This window comes from Chrysochloris asiatica, unplaced genomic scaffold (genome assembly GCF_000296735.1).
Source record: "Chrysochloris asiatica unplaced genomic scaffold, ChrAsi1.0 scaffold00086, whole genome shotgun sequence".
Classification (NCBI taxonomy): domain Eukaryota; kingdom Metazoa; phylum Chordata; class Mammalia; order Afrosoricida; family Chrysochloridae; genus Chrysochloris; species Chrysochloris asiatica.
The window spans coordinates 12,249,585-12,273,508 of NW_006408604.1; the positions used below are offsets into that span (position 1 = coordinate 12,249,585).

At 37.4% G+C, this 23,924-nt stretch overlaps 1 protein-coding gene across 2 annotated transcripts in view; it reads left to right on the forward strand.

Annotated features, from left to right (window-relative positions):
• Nucleotides 1-23,924, forward strand: part of LRP6 (low density lipoprotein receptor-related protein 6) — a 204,700-nt gene that overhangs the window by 41,424 nt on the left and 139,352 nt on the right. For both annotated transcript variants that reach the window (XM_006866055.1, XM_006866056.1), the window contains exon 2: nt 8,820-9,213. In XM_006866055.1, the coding sequence (XP_006866117.1) occupies nt 8,820-9,213 (394 nt within the window). The remainder of the gene's footprint in view (nt 1-8,819; nt 9,214-23,924) is intronic.

Below are 23,924 nucleotides of genomic sequence, written 5' to 3' on the forward strand. Positions count from 1 at the left end.
TTTCTGCTCCCATAAAGATTTATAGCCTTGGAAACCCTGAACAGGGTCGCTGTGAGTCGGAACCAACTCCACGGGCACACAACAGTCAGTTATAGGCAGAAGACGGATTTACAAGCTTTCTATGGTGATGTTTTTGGCTATTCCTTTCTCTCCCTCTCAAGTGCCTATTTGACAATGGTAGGCAAGGGAAACCAAGATTCACAAGACAGCCAAGCATATTAGATGTTTTCTTAAAACAAGAGGGAGTGGTTACATCTAAATGGTACTTGGAGTTGGCTTTGGATGACAATTTTATAGCTTCAGTAAGCAATTGGGAGAGATAATCTTATAGTTTATGGTGGTATCATTTCACTGGTCCTATTGTTGACTCACTTTTTGTTCTTTATCCTGGCTTCTAGAACTGTGCTAATGTGGTACTCACTAGCTACATTTCTCAAATTAAGGTAATTAAATTAAAACTTTAGATCCTTCCTCAACACTGCATTTCAGCTGCTCCATAGCCACAGGCTATTGTGTTGTACAGTAGAGAGAACATTCCTGTCACCACAGAAAGTTCTATTGGATATTGGTGCTCTAGAGCTTCTTACCATTTAGGTAAAATGTCAGAAGCAATATTTATCTTTGTATCATGTTTGAAACTTAGAATGTATACTACTTCAGTCTGAAAACTCTTTTAACTTTCTAAAAATTAAGTATCATGCTTACTGTTGTTGTTAGGTGCTATAGAGTCAGTTCCGACTCATACTGACCCTATGCACAACCGAATGAAATGCTGCCCAGTCCTGTGCCAATCCATCTCATTGGGGGAGTCTTCCTCTTTTTCGTTGACCCACCACTTTACCAAGCATGACGTCCTTCTCCTGGGACTGGTCCTTCCTATAATATGTTTGAAGTATGAGAGATGAAGTCTCATCATCTGGCTTCTAAGGATTGTACTTCTTGCAACATAGGTTTGTTTGTTCTTTTGACAGTCCATGGTACTTTGAATATTCTTCTCTAATACCGTAATTCAAATGCATCATTTCTTCTATGGTCTTCCTTCATTGTCCAACTCTCATATGCATATGAGGCTTTTAAAAATACCTTGGCTTGGGTCAGGCGCACCTTACTCCTCAAATTGATATTTTTACACTTCAAAGTCTTGTACAGCAGACTTGCCCAGTGAAGTACATTGTTTGATGTCTTGACTGCTGCTTCCATCCAAATAAGATGAAATCTTTGAAAACTTTAATCTTGGCTCCATTTATCATGATTCTATTTATTGGTCCAATTTTGAGGATTTTTATTTCCTTTACATTAAGGTGTAGTCCATACTGAAGGCTGTGGTCTTTAATCTTCATCAGTATTTTAAGTCATCTTCACTTTCAGCAATCTAGGTTGTATTATTTGCACATCACACATTGTGAATGAGACCCCTCCAATCCTGGTGCCACATTCTTTTTCATGTAATCCAAGTTCTGAGATTATTTTCTTAGCATACAGATTGAATAAGTATGGTTAAAGGATACAACCCTGGCACTCACCTTCCCTGATTTCAAACCATTCAGTATCCCCTTTTTCTGTTCTAACAATTGCCTTTTAGTTATATACAGGTACTTTTTGAGAACAGTCAAGCATTCAGGAATACCCATTCTTCGCAAAAGTTATCCATAGCATGCCATGATTCACACAATTGAAAGCCTTTACATAATCATTAAAGCAAAAGTAAACATCTTTCGGGTACTCTCTGCTTTCAATCAAGATCCATCTGATGTTAACAGTGATATCTCTAGTTCCACATCCTCTTCTGAATCTGGCTTGAGTTTCTGGCACTTCTCTTTTGATACTATTGCAACTTTTTGAATTATCTTCAACAAAGTTTTACTTGCATGTGATATTAATGATATTGTTAGATGATTTTTGCATCCCATTGGGTCACCTCTCTTTAGAATGAGTACAAATATGTATCTCTTCCCATCAGTTGGCCAGGTAAACTGTTTTCCAAATTTCCTGATACAGATGACTTAGTGCCTATAGTGCTGTGTTAATTTTTTTGTTTAAGATTTCACTTTGTATCCCGTCAATTCCTGGAGTCTTGTTTTTTGCCAATGCCTTCAGTGCAGCTTGGATTTCTTTCTTGAGAACCATCGGTTCTTGATCATATGTTATCTCTTGAAATGGATGAACATTGACCATTTCTTTTTGATATACAGTATTTGACTCTGTATTCTTTTCCTCTTCCTTTGATGCTTCCTGCATTATTCAGTGTTTTGCCTATGGAAGTCTTCAGTATTGCAAGTCAAGGCTGAGCGTGTTCTTCCCTTTTGTTTTCTTAACTCCATGTCTTTGCATATTTCATTATAATACTTGATTTTTATAATTCTTGAATTTATAATTCTTGAACTGCCCTTTGAAATTTTCTGTTTAGTTCTTTTATTTCCTCATTTCTTCCACTCGCTTTAGCATTTCATCTCGGATTTTTTAAATGACCTTTTTTTTTTCAAAACTAAAACTATTTATTGATTAATGTTCACCAGTATTTACAATAAAGTAAACAGTATAAATTGGATTAACATTTGCATTACTACATAGTTACTTTTCCTGGTTTCCCTGAACCAGTAACAATTGAATTTACGTGTAAGGAATGGGTTGGGATAAATCAAAAACCAAAAACCCGTAGTTTATAAGATTGTTCATGCCAGAAGGTCCTAAATGACAGTGTTTCTAACCATCTTACTAGATTCTTACCAGCAAGATGTTAGACCTTTTAATAAAACACAGGGGTTTCAACTTTTTGTAAAAGTTGAAAATGGCTCCCTAAATGGATCAGAAGGCCACTTTGCTCAACCTTGTTTGGCTTATTGAAACATATTATTTGTCCAGTTTTCTTACCTGGGGAGGTTTTCGGCAGAGGTAATCTTTGCAAATAAACAGTTTCAATTATATATGACTATCTCGATTATGATTCAGGTTGTCCAATTAATTGTTGTTGTTGTTTTTAAGTCCCGTTGAGTCGATTCCAACCCATAGCGACCCTGTATAGGGTTTCCAAGGAGCAGCTGGTAAGCTTCAACTGCCGACCTTGAAGTTCAAACAGCTTTGCAGTCTGGTGCATTAACCAACAGCGCCACACCACTGGATCATTTATTTGATTTGAAAGCTTATGGCTTACAATTTTTTCAGTTTTTTTGAGGAGATCTTATTTCTTAAGTTGCTCAGAATGATAGCATCCCTGAAATAATACAAACTTATCTAGGGTTGTGAATGCCAGTTTTGTATAGAAGTGTTTTGTTTTTGGTGAATGTAAAATCAAATCAAATAAATTTACATATACACAAAAACAACCCAAAACCCAGAGTGGTCCTTAGGCATATATTTATGGGTTAAACCCAAGTTCTGATTCAGGAATGACTATGTAAAATTTCCCAATATTTAGAAAGACTATTTGCAAATGCAGAGGAAATAATATACCTTGGTATTGAATGTTTTGTTCTGATAAATGCAGCAATGATAGAAATTTTTTATTTATTTGTTCAACATAACCAATGCTATTGATGCAACAATAACAACAAAAAAACCCCAACAGCACCCCCAATACTACTTCAGAGCAAACATATTGAACTTGATTTCCATTAGAATGTAGCTATGGAGTCCTGGTGTGGCGCTGTGGGTTAAATGCACCAGACTGCAAAGCCATTTGAACTACAAGGTCGGTGGTTCAAGCTCACCAGTTGCTCCTTGGAAACCCTATACAGGTTGCTATGGGTCGGAACCGACTCGACGGCACTTCATTAACAACAACTTTCTTCACACTAATAAATCAAAAAACAAAAAACCAAGACCTAAATTTTATATATATAAAAAGCAATGCAAGCAATTATTGAACTTCATCTTCTGGACAAGAATACCAAATTAGTCTGTCTTCATAAAACGCAATTACAGTTAGAGGGCATTTCATGTTTGCCTCTTTTGCCAGTACCAAGTCTGCCTCATCTGCATCTTTCCATTTCATGAGAAGCATTAATTCTCCACTGCTGTGTGTGGCACCAATTACTTGCTCAGGCTCAAGGCCTCTTGCAAAGCCCCTAGGTTTGTCAGCAGCATCTGTTTTTTCTTTGATTTGCTATCATCAGATTCATTGTCAGATAAAGATTTCTTTTTTGTACTATCTTTTTCTGTACCAGCTTTTTGAGAATTCAGAAATGCCTCAATTAATTCTGGACAGTATAAAAAATTTTCAGGTTCACAAGTATTATCAGCATCTGTAAATCCCTGCCACTTCAAGAAGTACTCTACCTTCCCGTTAACTACACGTTGGTCTAGTACTTTTTCTACCACAAATTCTTCAGGTTCTGCTGCTTTGACTTTTTTACTCTTTCCATTCTGTTTCTTTCCCATTTTTTGCAATATAGTTTTATTGGAGGCCATTTTTTTTTTTACTACAGACTTGAAGAACTATTATTCACCGCCTCTGAGCTGCTCTGGCTCCCAGGTCTGTGGTGTCTTAGGTCCTGTGTGCCTCCAACTTGAGCCACATCCCTTTAATGATGATAAATGTGGCATTTTGTATGATGATCTTGATGTCAGTACACTCTTCTGGTCTTTGATCATTAGTGTCAAATGCATCAAATTTATTCTTAAGGTGGTCTCTAAAATCAGTTGAGATATATTCAGGTCATATTTTGCCTCTTGTGGACTTGTTTGAATTTTATTCAGCTTCTCCCTGGGGTTGAATATGAGGTGGTCTGTTCTACAGTCTGCCCCTGGCTGATGATATTGAGGTTTTCCACTATCTCTTCCCACAGATGTAGTCAGTTTGATTCCAGTGTGTTCCATCTAGTGAGGTCCATGTGTATAATTGCCTTTTATGTTGTTTAAAAAGGTATTTGCAATGAAGAAGTCATTGGTTTTGCAAAATTCTGTCATGTAATCTTCAGCATCGTTTCTATTACCAAGGCTATGTTTTCCACCTACTCACTTTTCCTCTTTGTTTCCACCCTTTGTATTTCAAGCACCAGTAGTTATCAATATGCTTGATAGCGTGTTTAATCAATTTCAGACTGAAGAAGTTGGTAGAATTCTTCAATTTCATCATCATCACTAGTGGTTGGTGCATAAATTTGAATAATAGTGATATTAACTAGTCTTCGTTGTTGGCATATGGATATTACTGTCACCGACAGCATTGTACTTCAAGATGTATCATGAGATGGTCGTCTTGATGAATACTACGCCAGTCTTACTTATCGACCATCTCATCATCTGACATTTTTTTTTGCACTTGGCAACAGTAGTGAAAAGCTAGTACTTGAGTATTTTATTCATCAGTATCATACATGACAGTGACAAGTGCTGAAGTGTGAGGTGAGAATTGAGAGTAATACTGACCGTGATGGACTGTGAGTTTCAGTGGTTTGGCAGTTATGTATTGATGTAATTTGGCAATATAATAATGATATGATCATCTTCCATTTTTGCATAATGACAATTTTCTCATAACAGCTAGGTCTTAGAAATCTGTTGTTAAGTGCCAAATGGGTATATTTCCTAAGATAAGCTTTATACCTAGTTTTAGTATTGTTATTGTTGTTAAGTGCCGTCAAGTTGGTTCCAACTCACAACGACACAGTATAGAGTTACCTAGGAGCAGCTGGTGAGTTTGAAACACCGACTTTGTGGTTTAAACTGACTTTGAGGTTGCGTGCTTATCCTATTGCATTATATCAGGACTCCAGTTTTAGTATTAGATCTTATTTAAAGGTTGTTCTAATGATAACATATTTGTTGTTAAGTGCTGTCAAGTTGGTTCTGAGTCATAGTGACCATGTGTAGGGTTTCCAAGGAGTGGCTGGTTGGTTTGAACTGCCACCTCTGGTTCAAATTGACCTTGCGGTCCAGGCCTTATCATACAGTGCCACACTAATAATATATGTTGTTGTTAAGTGCTTTCGAGCCGGTTATAACCCTTAGCGACCCTATATAAGGTTTCTTAGGAGCGGTGGTGAGCTTGACCTGCTGACCTTGTGATTCCAAATGACTTTGCACTCCAGCGCATTAACTCACCGTGCGACACCAGGACTCTTGCATTATAAACTGTTTCTCTGTCTTACTCTGTAAAGGCTTTCTTAAGATGCAACTAATATACAATGAAATCCTGGCGTAGTGCTGTAGGATAAGCATCAGCCTGCATACCTCAAGGTTGGTGGTTCAAAGTCACCAGCTGTTCTTTGGAAACACTACATAGAGTCACTATGAGTCGAAATTGACTCCACAGCACTTAACAACAACAATGTACAATGGGAGTCCTGATGTGGCAATGTAGGATAAGCACTGGACCACAGGTTGATTAAATACACACTAGCTAGGCAGCAATGAAGAAATGGGCTGAGTTCAACCACACTCTGTAGATTCCTGTTGACCTGGAGATGAGAGAGAGAAGAGGAAGGGCTGGTTGGTCCAAAGTGTGGTGAGGACACTTGAGCCTATGGACTAGGACATAGTCACAGAGGGCTAGAGCTGAGAGTGAAGCATCCAGCTGATACGAAGTTAGGGGAGATGCACAGGAACACCCATACTTGAAGATAGTGCCCATTTTGACGTAGCCTCAATGGCTTGATAATCAGAACTTGATTAGAGGAAGATTTAAAAAAAAAAAAATTTTTTTTTTGATAAAGGAAATGAGGGTAAACTGCTACAATTTGATGAACTTGGCCTATACTCATGGATATAGTAGCTCAAAATACTAACTGATAGGGAAGGAGTCTTCACATTAAGTATCAGTGCTATCCCCCTCTGTATATAGGGTAGATAGGGACAGGCAACTTAGACACTGGCTACCTAAAATGAGGGGGCGATAAAGGCACAAAGTGACTGACTTACAAGTTTTCAAGAGGGAGCATAGTTTAAAAGTGCACAGGGAAAGATAGAGTCCCCACTGAATAGTTTCATCTTGTCTAGATGGGTCTGGTGAAAAGAGATGGGGATAAGATTCTTATGATTCAGTAGTGAATAATTGCTATCATGACTAATTGTGACGGTCACAATTGTAAAGGTAGAAGTTTTAAAACAAAAATGGGGAAGTAGTTAATCTTAACAGTTCAGAAACAGAGGACCCTAGGACCATCAAGGAAGAAGAGCACAAGCAGAATGCGAGACCTTATCCAGAGAAGCAGTGACACCAAATGTAGAGGCAGAGATGGACACATGGAGAGAAGAAACAGCTGAGAACTCTAATTTCATGAAATTAGAGGGACTGAGAGCTGGCGGCCAGGAGGCAGGCTTGCAGGAAGTGCCCTTTGGTGGTTTAAATTATATGTGCCTAAGTGTTTTTTTTTTTTTAAAAGAGTTAAAATGTATAGAGAGAAATACTATTATTAATTGATGGTAAATGGAGGGGATTATAATCATTGTAATGAAACAAAGTATATGATATGTTGAATATAAAACTGATGATCTGCCTTGTAAACTTTCACTCAATTCACAATAAAAACTTTAAAAATACATAAAACATACCAGCTGCTCCTTGGAAATCCTATACTGGGTGGCTATGAGTCAGAACTGACTTAATGGAACTTAACAACAACAACATTCTACAAGAGGAGTCCTGGTATGACACTAGGATAATCCCTGGGCTGAAAGGTTGGTGGTTCAAACCCACCGGTCACTCCTTGGGAAACTGTGTACAGGGTTGCTGTGAGTTGGAATCCACTCAAAGGCACTTAACAACAGCAATATACAATAAGTCTTGTCGCTCTAGAGGATAAGCATTGGACTGGGAACCTTAAGGTTGGCATTTCAAGCCCACCAGCCACTCTGGGAAAAAGGTGAGCCATTCTGCTCTCAGAAAGATTCACCACCTCAGAAATCCTATACAGGGTCACTATGAGTCAGAAACTTAACTAAAACAACAATATACAATAAATTTGCACATATGAAAAGATACAGTTTCATAGGCTTTGACATGTGTACAACTCTGAACGCATCTACCATCGTAATCAAGATAACATAACCATCACTCATAAAAGTTTCTTCATGCCCCCTCTTGTCCTCTATCTTCTCTCCCTGCCTGTAGACAGTCACTGATACGCTTTCTGTCACGGTAGATAAGCTTACATTTTTTAAACATTCTATTTCATTGAAGTTATACAGCTAAAGTATTTTGAGATTCATTCATGTTATTATAAATTATAGTTCATTACCTTTTATTGCTGAGTAATATTTCATTGTATGGCTGTATCACACTAATCCATTTATCTTTTGTTGATATTTGGGTTGGTTCCAGCTTGAGTTACTTTCAAATAAAGCTTCTGTGAACATTTATGTAGACCTTTGTGTTGCCATAGCGTTTTTGTTTCATTAACAGCTACTTAATTGTAGAATGACTGGAACATATGGTAAATGTATAATCTTTTAAGATAGGGCCAAACTGCTTTCCAAAGTGAATGCCCATTTTATATTTCTGCCAGTGTTCCAGTGGCTCCATATCCTTAGCAGTACTTTGTGTGCCCAGGAATTTAAATTTTATCTGACAGACTATTTTAACAGCCAGGTGTTCATCAATAGATAAATGGATAAATAAAATGTGGTAGATACATACACTAGGATTCAGTCTTGAGAAAAGACTGTTGTGGTAGAATTAATCCACCCTTGCTAATTTCATTTTAAAATACTGCAAAAATATTTTACGTGTGAAAATATTTCAGTCAGTCTTCTGTAGATTTTATTTACTCTTTTAACAATTTTAAATTGTATTAACTTACTTATGGTGATTTGAAACCCAGTTTATAAGAACCTATACATCTCTCTCTTTTTTACTTACATGCTTTCTTTTTTTGTTCTAGCGACCCCTTTGTTGCTTTATGCAAACAGACGGGACTTGCGGTTGGTTGATGCTACAAATGGCAAAGAAAATGCAACGATTGTTGTTGGAGGCTTGGAGGATGCAGCTGCAGTGGACTTTGTGTTTGGTCATGGCTTGATATACTGGAGTGATGTAAGCGAAGAAGCCATTAAGCGAACAGAGTTTAACAAAACTGAGAGTGTACAAAATGTTGTTGTCTCCGGATTATTATCCCCCGATGGGCTGGCATGTGATTGGCTTGGAGAAAAATTGTATTGGACAGATTCTGAAACTAATCGGATTGAAGTTTCTAATTTAGATGGATCTTTACGAAAAGTTTTATTTTGGCAAGATTTGGATCAACCCAGAGCTATTGCCTTAGATCCTTCAAGTGGGTAAGTTTTAATGTACAAAGGTCATTGTATCTCTTTCCTGATTTTTCTCTTACTCACTTTATCTCTTTCCCCGCCAGGAAAGTAAGATCAAAATAAGAATTTTAAACTCTTTAGCATACTTTTGCCAAGTAATCTTGAACATGGGAAGTTATGTTATGTTCATAAAGTAAGGTACTTCTACAAATAGTTTTGTGTTTTTGATAGCCCTTATGGGATACCCATGTTTATAGTTATTTGTTTTTTCCTGGGTTTGTTGTTCATAATTATGAACATATGAAGACAAAAGAAATGAAGGTTTATTAAGAGTAGTAGTATTTGGTAGCTAAAGACAGGAGGTTAAAAAAAAACAAAAAACAAACCTACTCTATAACTCATTATATGTGCAATATTTTTATAGTAATAGTATCATATTCTTAAAGTAGATTTTTTTTTTTTTTTTTTTACAAAAGTGGTTTTAAGTTATAGAAAAATTTTTTTTTTTTTTTTTTTTACAAAAGTGGTTTTAAGTTATAGAAAAATTGTGCAGAAAGTACAGGCAGATGCCTGCTTCCCTTTCATGTTGTTTCTTATATTTTCACCTTGCGTTCCTGTAGTACGTTTCTTAGAATTGATGAACCAATGTTGGTACATTATTAGTTAAATTCCATAATTCACATTAGAGTTTATCTTTGTGTTGTACAGTCCTTTGGGTTTTGGCAAGTGCTTAATGACATGTATTCACCGTTATAGTATCAAACAGAATAATTTCTGTTTCCTAAAATTGTCCTGCGCTCCAGTACTAATGTTTTCTTATATTAAAAAATTAAGCGACTAATTTCTAGTTAGCTAAATATATATTTTTCAGTAAAAGTTCATTTCTAATGAAAAAGGAAACTTGCAACTATGAGTAAATCAGTGTGTCTAAAACATGGCTTCTCTATTTTTGTTAAGTTCTATTGAATTGGTTCTGACTCATTGTGACTCTGTATAGAGTTTCCGAGGTTGTAAATCTTTGTGAGAGCAGAAGGCCTCATCTTTTCCCCATGGAGTGGCTGGTAGGATTGAATCGCTGATCTTGTGGTTTCACCGTCCAATCCTTATTCTGTAGAGCCATCATGCTCTTATACATTATATATATGTACTGTGGACTGTGAACTTACAGGGTTGGCAATTTGATTCCACCAGCCAATCTGTGAGAGAAAGATGAGGTTTTCTGGTCCTATAAAGATGTGTAGCCTCGAAAACCCTATATGGTTCCAACTTACAGTGACCATATATAGGGTTTCCAAGAGGACCTGGTGGGTTTGAACTGTCAACCTTGAAATTAGCAGTCCTGCTCTTATCCTATAGTGCCACAGCAGGGTTCAGTACATATACATATATGGCGGTAGTGGTTGTGTGCCGTTGAGTCAGTTCTGATGTATAATGACTCTGTATAGGCTTTGAGTCCTGGTATGGTGCTGTGGGTTAATGCACTGGACTGCAAAGTTGGATTCAATTGCAAGGCTAGCAGTTCAAGCTACATTCCTTGAAAACCCCATACCAGGTTGCTATGAGTTGTTGTCAAGTGGTGTTGAGATGGTTTCACCCTGTATGTGGTTTCCAAGGAGCACCTAATAGGTTTGAGCTGCCGACCTTGAGGTTAGCAGTCCAGTGCTTATCCTACAGTGCCACATTAGGGTTCCTTATCTATGAAATTTAAAAAGTTAAATGTAGAATTACTATGTTGTTTTTAAGTGACATTGAGTTGGTTCTAACTCATAGCAGCTCTGTATAGGGTTTCCGAGGAGTGGCTTGTGTGTTTCAGCCATCAACCTTGTGGTTCAAACAGACCTTGTGGTCCAGTGCTTTATCCTCCAGCGCCATACCTGACCCAGAAATTCCACTTTTAGGTATCTAAAGCAAAAGACATGAAAACAGAAACTTATATAGACACTTTTCAGGGCAGAATTATTTACAGTTGCTAGTTGTTTATCAACAGATGAATGGATAAAACAAAATGTGGTATATACATACAATAGAATATTAGTCATAAAGAGAATTTAATTTCTTATACATACTATGACATGGATGAGTCTTGTAAACATGCTGCTTGAAACAAGTTAGGCATGATTGGACAAATATTATATGGATTTCACTCATGAAATATCTAGAATAAGCAAATGCAAATAAAATAAGAAAAAGCAAAAAACAAAAGTTTATTAGTGATTGATAGTGGTATATTGTATGTTGTACAAATTGTATGGTGTACAGTGTAATGTCATCCATAAAAAGGATTGAAGTTCTGATATTTGCTGTTATAGATTAACCTTGTAAATGTGCTATGTGAAATAAGTCAGAAGCAAAGGACAAATTGTGATTCTACTTATATGAAATATTTAGATTACATAGATGCATAGAAACTAAAGTTTATTATTGGTCACTAGGGGTAGGTGGGAGAGGGAAGGGGTATTGCTTAAGGGCTTTGGTTAAGGGCGATGAGCAAAATTGGAAATGGATAGTGGTGATGGTTATGCATAATCAGTGGTGCATGTAAAAATAGTTGAAATGGCAAATGCTTTCTTATATGTATATAAAAAAAAAAATCTGTGGTTGCCAGAGGCTAAGGGGAGTGTACTTTAGTTAATAATAATGTATCGATATTTGTCATCAGTTGTAAGAAATGTACCACAAGAATGCAAGATGTGACTAATAGGGGAAATTGCCGGAGATCGGGAATATATGGGGTACTATGGGAACTCTGTACTTTTTGCACAATTTTTCTATAAACGTAAAACTACTAAAAGAAAAGTGTATTTAAAATAAAAAATACATTAGACTTTAATTTCTTCATGTTACTTCTTAATATTTAAAATGAGAATCTTTTAGAGATTTAGTATAAAAGATATTACTAGAAGAATCAATGATATGCTTTAAAGGTAGAAAGTAGTGTTATTTAGTTTCTAGGAAAGTTTTATTGAAGAATAACTATTTTTCCTGTGGTCTAATGGTTTGGTCAAGCATGCAGAAAAGTATCTTTCATTATTTTGATATTTGTGGTTACTATTGAATTGCTATATATATAATTACCTCTCCCCCTACCCTTTTGTTTCTCAGTTTGTCTCCTAAAATTCCTTTTAAGTTTTAGATAATTATTTTTGTGTTATTTGTGTATATAAAAAATTACACAGTTGGTAATAAGTCAAAACTAAATGATACATATTTGGTAATTAATATGAAGGAACTTATTTGAAAGTATATTTTTAACTCATACATTTAAAAGTGTTTTCTATTAAGTAATCTTTCAGTATTGATTAATCCTTGATTTGTATCATGGTGTTTATGGTTTTAGTGGAAAAGTAGTTTAGGTAGAGTATATCGCTTCTCAAACAGAAAAGACTATTTCCTAATGTGTGCTTTCATGGAGATAGAAAGTTTGCTTTCCAGAGAAAATACATTAAAACAGTGCTGAAGAAAAATGTAGGCTTCATCAGAGTTCCAGAAAAATTTTAAGTTTTGAGGGTCAGAAGAGCTGACTGAGTTCGTTCACATCGGTTTATGGAAAAGCAAAGCTGTTGAAAAACTGGTATTGTGTGAACCCTGGGAACTAGTGCAGACATCTCTGTACTTTTAGATATATGGAGTTCCATTTAACTTAGACCAAAGGAAGATTTTTATTCCCCTCTTTAAATTTAACTTTGGCACTTTTTTTGAAGTGTGACTGGCAGTGAAGAATTGAGAATAAGGAACAAGAAAATGTATATAAAATCTCCAGAAATGAACTATCGCTACATAAAGCAATATTCTTACTTTATAGTGATTAGATAATCTTAATTATGTTACTGCTTATAATGGTGGAGTTCTTTTTCTGTTCTGTAATGACTGTGTTAGTTTTAGTAATGCTGAGGACAAGCTGTTTCAGGTACAAACCTTTAAGTAGTTCAAGAGTTTTGCTTGTTAAGAATATTTTCACATTCCATATAATTTTAGATTTTTTGAAAGTTAAAACTTCAGTGATTTAGTCTGAAATGAATTCATACTAAAAGCATTGAATGAAATATATTTAAAAAATAGTTTTATCTGTGTTCATTATAATACAATGCCACTAAAAGTTTAAAAAAAATGCATGCAGACTTAGTTCAGTGGAAAAAGGATGATTTATAATTTCCATATCAGTCACATACATATAATTGTCATATCTTGAATATGTTTAAAAATATTTTGTATGCTGGTGTATCCTAGGGGCCAGATAAAATAGTGTTAAATACATTTTATTTGAATGAGTGGATTTATAGCCCTGGAGCCCTAGTGTGTAGGATAAGCACTGGACCACAATGTTGGCAGTTCAAACCCACCATCTGATCCTCAGAAACCCTATACAGGGTCACTATGAGTCAGAACTGACTGTACATATAAGGAGCCCTGGTAGTTTAGTGGATTACAAGTTGGGCTGTTAACCTCTAGGTCACCAGTTCAAATCTGCCAGCTCCTCCATGGGAGAAAGATGAAGCTTTCTGGTCTCGTAAAGATGTAATAGTCTTGGAAACCCCTGTACAGGGTCGCCAGGAGTTGGAACTGACTAGATGGCATACAGCTTACCACTACCACAAATGTGCATATAAAAGAGTTTCAGAATTCAAACTGTTGAACTAATTTATACTTCTATGAGAAACAAATCTACTGGGTGGAAAAAAACCTCCCAAATTCCTGCCATTTAGTTGATTCCAACTCATAGCAGCCCTGTAGGAGAGGGTAGAACTGTCCTACAGGGTTTTCAAGGCTGTAATCTTTGTGGAAGCAAGACTCCCTTATCTGTTTGCTGTGAAACAACTGGTGGGTTAGAACCACTGACCTTTTGGTTCACAGATGAATGGTTAACCACTTTGCCACCAGGGCTCCTTTAATGAGCCAATATAATACTATGAAAATACTGTCAGTCGTCAAAATTGTTGTTGCTGAGTGTCGTCGACTCTGTTTTGACTCTCAGTGACCTGGTATAGTGTTTCTGAGGAGCAGCTGGTGAGTTTAAACTGCCAACCTTGTGGGTCGCAGTCCAGTGCACCACACAGGAGTCCACAGTCAAAATACTGCCTCCAAATTTATTTAGGTTATTTCTTCCTCATTCCCTGAAGTTGTGGTTATGCTAATCACTTTTAATGTTTGATACTGTTTGCATTCTGTTGTAGGAGACTTCCCCTCCAGGATAATTTTTTCTCTTTTTAAATGTTTTATTGTGAATTATGTGATAGTTTACATGGGAGAACATTAGTTTTAGATTCATCCTGTCATATATCATTGCATTGCCATGGTTACAATCCCCTCCATGCATCATCAACCAACTACAAGCCTGCCCCCTTGTCGTCAGCACACAGCCCCTCTCCTTCTCTGGGTCTAAAGTCCCCAGCTGCTTCGTCTCTCCACGTCATAGTCTCTGCCTCCATTTCTGGCTTCACTGCTTCCCTGGGTAGGGTCTCACACTCCGCTCTTCTCTGTTGATGGTCCCAGGGACCTCCGCTCCTGGACTGCAAAGTTAATCACTTCCCTCCTTGCTACTAAATGTCTACTTTTACATTTCCAACCCTCACAATCAGTTCTGATAACAGTTATTCACTATTGTATTACAAGAGACATATCCACATTTCCTTTCATCAGTCCCGCCTAGACAGATTAGATATTGCCCAGTGAAGATTCTACCTTCCTTAACGCCCTCTGGATCTAGGTTCCCTCTTGAAAGCTTGTAAGCCAGTCACTCCTTGCCTTTGTAGGCCCCCCACTTTGGGTAGCCAATGTCCAAGTTGCCCATCCTTCTCTACTCTGTGTATGGAGGGGGTGGGAATGATCCTCGCTGTAAAGATTTGTTCCCTCTTTTGAGCTACTGCATCCATAGGTGTAGGTCAAGTTCATCAAATTGTATCAGATTACTCTTTTTTTCCTCCACTTGCTTCTTTGAGTTGAGGTCTGATCATCCAGTCATTGAAGCCAGGTCAAATGGGTATTATCTGCATGTGTGGGTGTTCTTGTGCATATGCCCTGTCTTCTTATCATTTGGGTGCTTCACTCTCCACTCTAGTCCTCTGCGGCTTCACGGAGTCTATTGAACTTTGTAGGGCTTAGCTGGCAGCTTCATTGATGTTTTTCCCTCACTTCCCCTTATCAGTGACGAACGTGGTCACCAATCAGAGCATGTATTCCCATTGAGTCTTAGTTTTGGAAGGGGGTTTGCTCTGAGGGGACCCGACCACTTGCCTTGATGTCTCCTGGGCGAGCAGCTTGCTTGTTCTTGTAGTAATCAGTTGGTCTGCCTCTATTGTTTTGTATTTTTCCTGTCCATCTTTCTTTCAAGAAGTTATCTTATGTTCTTCTGACTGCTCAAGGCTGGTCTGCTTGTCCTTTCAAGTGGAAATTTCCCACTTCAGAAGATTCTGGATGGGGTTCAGGTCTTAATATAAGGCAGAGGTTCCTCAGGAAGCCTCCTTCACTGGGCATGTTGTAGCCCTATTTTAGGTATTCCAATTAGTTAGGCAGAAGATGGACTTACAAGCTTTCTATGGTGATATTTGCAAGATAATTTAAAATGCTGATTTATTGGATTCTTTTAAATTTTTTAAAAGTTGATGCATGTATGAGGGAGTGTCTTAGGCTAGGTTCTCTAAAGAACTTATATGTGTATATAAAGAGAAGTTTATATCAGAGAAATGGGTCACATTGTTGTATAGGTAGCCAAGTCCCAAGTCTGTGTGTCTCAAGTCAGGTGGCAGGCAGGCAGGTAAGATTGCAGGCCACTTACTGTCTCAGGTCTTGATGACAAGCCAAATGAAGGATCCTGACTCAACAGAAAGCCAAGCTAGCTTTGCCCAAGCTTCTGATATATTGCAAGCAGGCCATACCCCAAAGGAAACTTCCTTTCAGTTGATTGGTTGCTCACAGCCTTATCTCATCATGGAGTTGATTACATTATATTAGATCTCATCATGGGGGAGTCCCCGTATGTTTTAGCTGCCAAACTGCTCAGAATCCTGGCCCAGTTGACACACAAAACCTTAACTGCCTATTCTAGGGTACTTCAGTAAGTTTGTGGAAAAATTCCATTATCTTCTAATTCTATTTTTCCTTGAACTTTTTGAAGTCCCCATGGTTATTTTCTTACCTCTCTTTTGTCCTCCTTTCCCTTGTACGAAAGAGTAACAGGTGATCTTTTGTGCTTTCCCTTTTATTTACTTTGAACTTCACTTTTATACGTAACAATGCATCCTGAATATCATTTCATATCATTAATAGGGATTTCTCTCTCTCTCTCTCTTTTTTTTTTTTTGCCATTGGATATGGCAGTGTGCTATTATATTTTTTTAGTATAATAACTTACTGCTACGGAGTTAATTCTGACTCATAGTGACCCTATAGAAAAAAACTTCTCCATAGAGTTTTTGAGGCTATAAGTCTTTACGGGTACAGAAAACCTCATCTTTCTCCTTTGGAGTGGTTGGGTGGATTGTAACTATGACCTTGTGGTTTGGAGTTTAATGCTTAACCCACTATGCCACCAGGGCTGTTAGTATAGGCATTTAGGGTGTTTCCAGTGTTTTGAAGTTATAAACAATGCTGTAATGACTTTTTACAGATGTCTTTTCATACTGCTGGAGGTATAGATTCAGGGTGAATTCCTAAAGAATGGATTGCTGTGCTACAAAGTACGTTCATATGCAGTTTTGATCCTGTGAGGTGATTAGTTATGTTTAAGAAATATTAGTTTCTATAACCCTTATTTATTTTAATATATGTATAGTCACACACACATACATGCATTTTAGTTGCAAAATTGCATATAGTAGCATTTATTATAAAATTTTTTTGTGTTTATGTATGTATAAGCTAGGACATAAGTTACCTTGGTTAAGCTGTGCACACTTCTCCCACATTCAGTGCTACCTTTCCCATCACCAGAAATAAAAAGTGATTATGGTTTAGAGGTTCTGGTTTTCAGAGGTTGTACTGTATATTTTTTTATGCGTATATGTGCAGATGTACACAACAAATTAAAAGGTAAGCCAGTGGGTCTATGCATTTTTCAAAAGCAGTGTTTTATGTTTATCTTGTCACCAAATTACCAGAAATAGAAAATTTAACTTGTACATTTAAAAATATTGTCTTATTGGGAATACATACTCATGATAGTTGGGTGCCATTAAGTTGTTGTTGGGTACCATCTAGTCAATTCCAACTCATAGAAACCCATGTGCCATAGTAGAACTGCCCCATGGGCTTTTCTTGGTTGTAATTTTTTTGGAAGCAGAATGCAGTTTCTTCACTGAAGTGACTGGATGGATACGAACCTCTTAACACTTTGGTTAACAGCCCAGAGCTTAACTGTTAGGCCACCAGGACATAATTGCTGGGCATTATTTATTTATAATAAATTCACTGGGTGGTGCATCACCTGATGACTGAAGGATTGTAGATTTAAGTCCACTCAGAGGTATCTTGGAAAGAAGTCCTGATGATGTAGCCATTGAAAATCATGTGGTGCACAGTTCTGTGCTAACACACATTTAGTTGCCAATTTGGTTGCCATGAGTCGATTCCATTGCAACTGAAAAAAAAAAAATTGTGTATTAATGATTTGTTTTAGTTATTGGTAGAATTATATAAGTAACTTCAAGGATCATGAGATAATTTATGATACAGTATAGATCTGATTTACCTAATTTTTATGATTTGATTCTAAATGTTGCAATTAGCTACCTTTGTGTATAATTGCATCTTTTAGTGTGAAATTAATTCTTCAGTATAGGTTTATTGAGACTAACATTTCTGTGTATTTTTGGTTTAGGAAACTGGTTTCTGATTGGGTGTGTGCATCAGATGTGGGATTTGTGGAGATTTTGAAATTTTTTATTGTTTTATTCTTAACTAAACATTGAAATTGTATGCTTTAGATTGTAATACCATAAAATAGCAGGTGTTTAGCCTGACTGTCTGCTTATGAGATATTTTTTGCCTTTTCTGGCATAAAAATTTTTGACATCTTGAAAACAAATTTATGTTTCTTTGCATTTATTCCCACTTAATTAAAAGGAATACTATCTTCTGCCCTTTACTCCATTTGAAAATTATACTTCAGAAAGCATTATAAATGTATATCAGGCCAGAAAGCAATAAAATTACATTTGTAAGGAAATAGTAAATAGCATATAATAAAATTACCTGGTATTGGTTTTCACGATTTTGATGAATAGCAGATGTGCGTAGGATAGCAAAATGGAATTGTAACTACATATATGTAATTCTCCTTCGCTGTCAAGTAAATTTATTTATATTTTCTTAACTAAAAGCCAAAATAGAACCCAGTGAAGTAAAAATAAGTTAGAGACCAAGTGCCATTGAGTCAATTCTGACTCATAGAGACCCTGTATAGGTTTCCGAGGCTTTAAATATTTTTGGGAACAGAAAGATTCATGACAGTATTAATTGGAAAGCTAGTAATAATTGTTGTTGAAGAGCATTTAGATGGGTATGTATTTTGGTATTTTTTATGCTTTCTGATTGCCTCCAGTTAGATGTGATCAGGAAATGGGCTTTACTCTTCTTCCTGAGAAATTTCAAGATGTCACTGTTGGTCGTTATGGTGTAACTCAGGATTTAATTTTTGGCCTGTTTCCTTATTGGTCTATCTGTCCTGCTCCACAACCCCCGTTCAGGCCTTTTTCCTAGTGATAAATAGTTCAGGGCCAGCTGTCGTCTAAATGGAAACTGTCACTTTAAATTTTGAGAAGATCTGTGCGCATGTGTAGTAGAACCCTGCGGGGGTGGGGTGGGGTGTCCACTTGCTCAGGCATCCCTCTAGTCACCTGAATGGAGGTTCGCAGCTGGATACAAAAATAAAGAACATCCACACCTTTATCTCTGTGGTTCTGTCAGGTGTCCGTGGCTGCGCTGATCCTTCCCCCACACTTGGTCTCGCCCAAGATGGCATCTCTGTGTCAGCTGAGTGTCTTGAATTAGAAAGCAATGGATTTCTTGCTGCTGCTACAAACTCCCCTAGCTGTAAGCCTTCCAACTTTCTAAAATATTCCTTTGTAAGTGGTTCAGAGTTGTAGTACCATCCCCTGAGCCTGCTTGGTCCTGTATTCTTTGTTGTTGCTGACAGAGCTCCTTACTGCATGTCTACCCTCTCCGCCATCTTGTTTGTTCTCCTCCTAAAATTGACTTTCAAACATGCTGATTAAAGCCCAATTGGCATATATTACACAGCAAGTTGAACTGTTGTGGTGCTGTAGGATTAGCACTGGAGTGTAAACCACCAGGTCGGCGTTGCAAACTCACCAGTTGCTCATTGGAAATCCTAACAGGGTCATTATGAGTCAGAACTGATTCAATGCACTGGACAGCTATTGACTTTAACAACTTTAATATGAAATACATTAAGTCACTATAGATTTCTAAGGTTGGATAGCAACAAAATAAAGCAACAGCCAAATCAGGCCGACTCTACTCCTTAATGTGTGCACACCTTTTTTAGGGGATGGTGGTGGCAGGAGGGGGTCTAAAATATAATAATGAAGTAGTCAAGTAGTTTACTACCTGGAAAGTGATGGGAAGATATTCATATTTGTGCCCATTCCAAAGAAAGGTGACTCAACGAGATGCGGAAATCATCGGACAATATCAACATCACATGCAAGAAAAATTTTGATAAAGATAATTCATAAATGGCTGTAAAAGGACATTGACAGGGAACTTCTAGAGGTTCAAGCCAGATTCAGATTCAGATGCGGAATGAAGGATATCATTGCTGATGTCAGATAAACCTTGGCTGAAAGCAGAGAATACCAGAAAGATGCTTACCTATGCTTTCTTAAATATGAAAGGCTTTTTTCTTTTAAGCTTTTGTTGTGCGTTGAATGATAGCTTACATGGGAGAACATCGGTTTTGCACTCATCCTATTGTATTTTGTTTCTTTGCAATGATTACATCCTTGCCATGAATCATCATTCAACAGTATTTGTTTCTATTTCCTCTGGGTTTTTTTTTTTTTTTTTTTTGTTGATGTACACAAAAACACTCAGGAATATATAATCATTTAAACAACCAAAGGGCGCATTCTGCAAGCCTGCCTCCTGGCCACCAGCACACAGCCTTTCTCTTTCCATGAGTCTAGAGTCCTAAGCAGCTCTGCCTCTCCATGCCATCACCTCTGCCTCCATCTCTGGTGTCCCCACTTGTCTGATTAGGGTCCTACATTCCACTCATGCTCTTGGAATGTAAGAATAACTACACCTCCCTTTATGTTACTGTCTGCAAGTTTGGGTGTTCTTGTGCGTCTCTCCCACTTCATATCAGCTACACTCTTCACTCTCAGCTCTAGCCCTCTGTGGCTAGGTCAGTGTCCATGGGCTCAGTAGTTCTCAAGTTTCCCCAAACTTCAGACAAACCAGGCCTTCCTTTTCTCTCTCTCATCTCCAGGTCGATGGGAGTCTGTGGAACATGGTCGAACTCAGCCCATATCTTCATTACTTCCTTTCTCCCACTTCCACTCATATGTAGACCAATGCGGTTGCCAGTGAGCTTACAGTTTTGCTCTTGTGTTCCCTTTGAGTTTCGGTTTTGGAGATGGGGCCTTGTCCTGAAGGGACTTCATTGCTTGCCATGATGGCTTCCCAGCAAACAAATTGCTTATTCTTGTAGTAGCCAATCATACTGCCATTTTTGTTTTTATTTTATCCTGATGGTCTTTCTTTCAAGGATGTATCTTCTGCTCCTCTAGTCGCTCCGGGCTGGTATGCATGTCCTTTCAAGTGGGAGTGTCCCACCTCAGAAGGTTGTGAATAGAGCTCAGGATTCCACCCAAGGTCCTATATACGACAAAGGCTCCGAAAGAGGCCTATTTCACTGGGCAAGTCCTAGAACCCCTTTTAGATATTCCTATCAGTTATAAGCTGAAGATGGGCTTACAAGCTTTCTGTAATCATGTTTCCCGATACTCCTCTCTATCCCACTCAAGTGTCTATTTTACAGTAGTAGGCAAGGGAAACTAAGACAGTCAAGATCTTAACATTATTTCCCCTCTTTTACCGATCTCTGTTTGTGAGAGAGCCCTGTTCCCAAGGTTGAGCATACATCACTATTTACCCATGCAGACCTACCTAAGTGTTCCCTGATCTACCTTCTTCTTCCAACCCCCTCTGTCTTCTTGTATATTGCCATCCCCAACACCAACTATCCCCTAACCTGTGTTGACCATCTCTTCCCTCCTACCCCTGATAATCAACAAAGAATTTTTTTTTCTTTTAGTATTGATATCTTTTCTTAAGCGTTTACAATAATGTTATTTGTTTTTCTGTGACTGACGAATTTCACTCAGTATAATGTCCTGAAGGTTCAGCCATTTATGCTGTGGTTTGCAGCTTCATTCTTCTTCTTCAAGGTAGCATAATATCCCGTTGTGTAAATGTATCCAAGTTTGTGTATCTATTCTTCTGTTGATAGACACTTAGGCTGTCTCCATCTTTTTGCTATTGTCAATAGTGCTGCAGTAAACATTGGTATGGATATAATCTACTCATGTTCTGGTTCGTATTTCTTACAGATACATGCCAACTAGAGCAATTGCTAGATCACGAAGTATTTCTATTTCCAACTTTCTGAGGAAGTGCCTTACTTTTTTCCAGAGTAGTTGAACCATTTTACATTCCCACCAGCAATATAGGAGCATCCCAGTCTCCACATCCTTGCCAGCATTTATTGCCCTGTGCATTTTTGAACTTCGCTGTTATTGCTGGTGTGAGATGATACCTTGTTGTTTTGATTTGCATTGCTCTAATGGCTAATGTTGGATTCCTGGTGTGGCGCTGTGGGTTAATGCGCCAGACTGCAAAGCCATTTGAACTGCAAGGTTGGCGGTTCAAGCTCACCACCTGTTCCTCATAAACCCTATACAGGGTCGCTATGGGTCAGAATTGACTCGACACTCAAAAACAACAACAACAATGGCTAGTGATATGTTTGTTGGCTGCCTGATTATCTTCCTTGGTTGAAGTGTCTGTTCATGCCCTGTGCCCATTTTTTAATTGGGTTATTTGTCTTTTTCTTGTAGAGGTGTTGTAGTTTCCTGTAGATTTTAGAGATTAGTCCTTTGTCTGATAATGTCATTGCAACAGATTTTTTTCCATTCTGTGGGCTCCGTTTTTACTCGTTTGGTGAACTCTTTTGATGCACTTAAGTTAATAATTTTTAGTATGTTCTAATCATCCATTTTGTCTTGTTTTGTTTGTGTAATTCTCACACTGTTTGATAGTCTGTGTGTGTCCTGTATTAGAGCCCTTCAATTTGTTCCTGTTTTATTCATTGATGATCCTTAAAATTCTGCGATTCACATTTAGGTCTTTAACCCATGTTGAGTTGTTTTTTGTATATGGTGTGAGATAAAGGTCTTTTTAATTTTTTGCTTATGGATTTCAAGTTTTGCCAGCACCTTTCTGTTGAAGAGACTATCTCCCCCCCATTCAATATATTTTGGCCCTCTGTCAAAGATCATTTGGATGTATGTGGATGGGTTAAATTCTGGATTCTCAATTCTGTTCCATTGATCTATGTATCTTTAATTGTACCAGTACCAGGTTGTTTTGACCATTGTAACCATGTAGTGAATTTTGAGATTAGGGAGTGAGGGGCCTCTAACTTTGATGTTCTTCTTAAGCTGTGCTTTGCATGTTCAGGGACTCTTTCCATTCCAGATACAGTTTGTAATAGTTTATTTCATCTCTTTCAAGACTGTTATTGGAATCTGGATTGGGATTGCATTGTATCTGTAGATTGCTCTGAGTAGTTTGACATTTTCACAATGTTAAGTCTTCCTGTCCAGGAACATGGTATATTCCATTTTTGTAAGTCTCTTTCAATTTCTTGTAGTAGTGTTTTGTAGTTTTCTTTGTATAGATATTTTTTTTCTCTGGTTAGATTTATTCCTAAATATTTCATACATTGGACAGCTATTATAAATGGTATTGCTTTCTTAGTTTCCTTTTCAGTGCTGTCATTATTAGCATAGACGACTCTAACTGATTTTTATATGTTGATCTTATTATACCCTGCCACTTTGTTGAATCTTCCAGTGAGTTGTAGTAATTTTTTTGGCTTAGTCTTTGGGATTTTTATGTACAGGATCATGTTATCGAGAGAGTTTTATTCTTCCTTGCCAATTTGGATGCCTTTAATTTCCCTATCTTGCCTTATATCTCCGACTAAGACTTCCAGCACAATATTGAATAAGAATGTTGATAAAGGGCATCCTTGTCTGGTTCCTGTTTGCAAAGGGAAAGTTTTTCAGTTTCTTGCCACTGAAAGTGATGTTGGCTGTTGGTTTTGTATATATGCTTTTAATTATGTTGAGGAATTTCCCTTCAGTTCCTACTTTGTTGAGTGCTTTTATCAGGAATGAATGCTGGATTTTGTTAAATGCATCTTCTGTATCAACTAATATGATCATTTTGTTCTTTTCCTTTTAAAAATTTATATGGTAAAAAACAGAAAAAAAAAAATTTATATGATACCTCTCCCTAATCTGTCATTAAGCACTGGTCCCTGAAAGGCTTTTGACTGTGTGGATCATGACAAGCTATGAACGACAATGTGGCAAATGAATGTTCCTGAACACTTAATTCTGCTCATGAAGAGTGTGTACACAGACCTAGAGGCAGTCTTTCTAATAGAACAAGGGCACACTGAATGGTTTAAAATCAGGAAAGTTCTGTGCCAA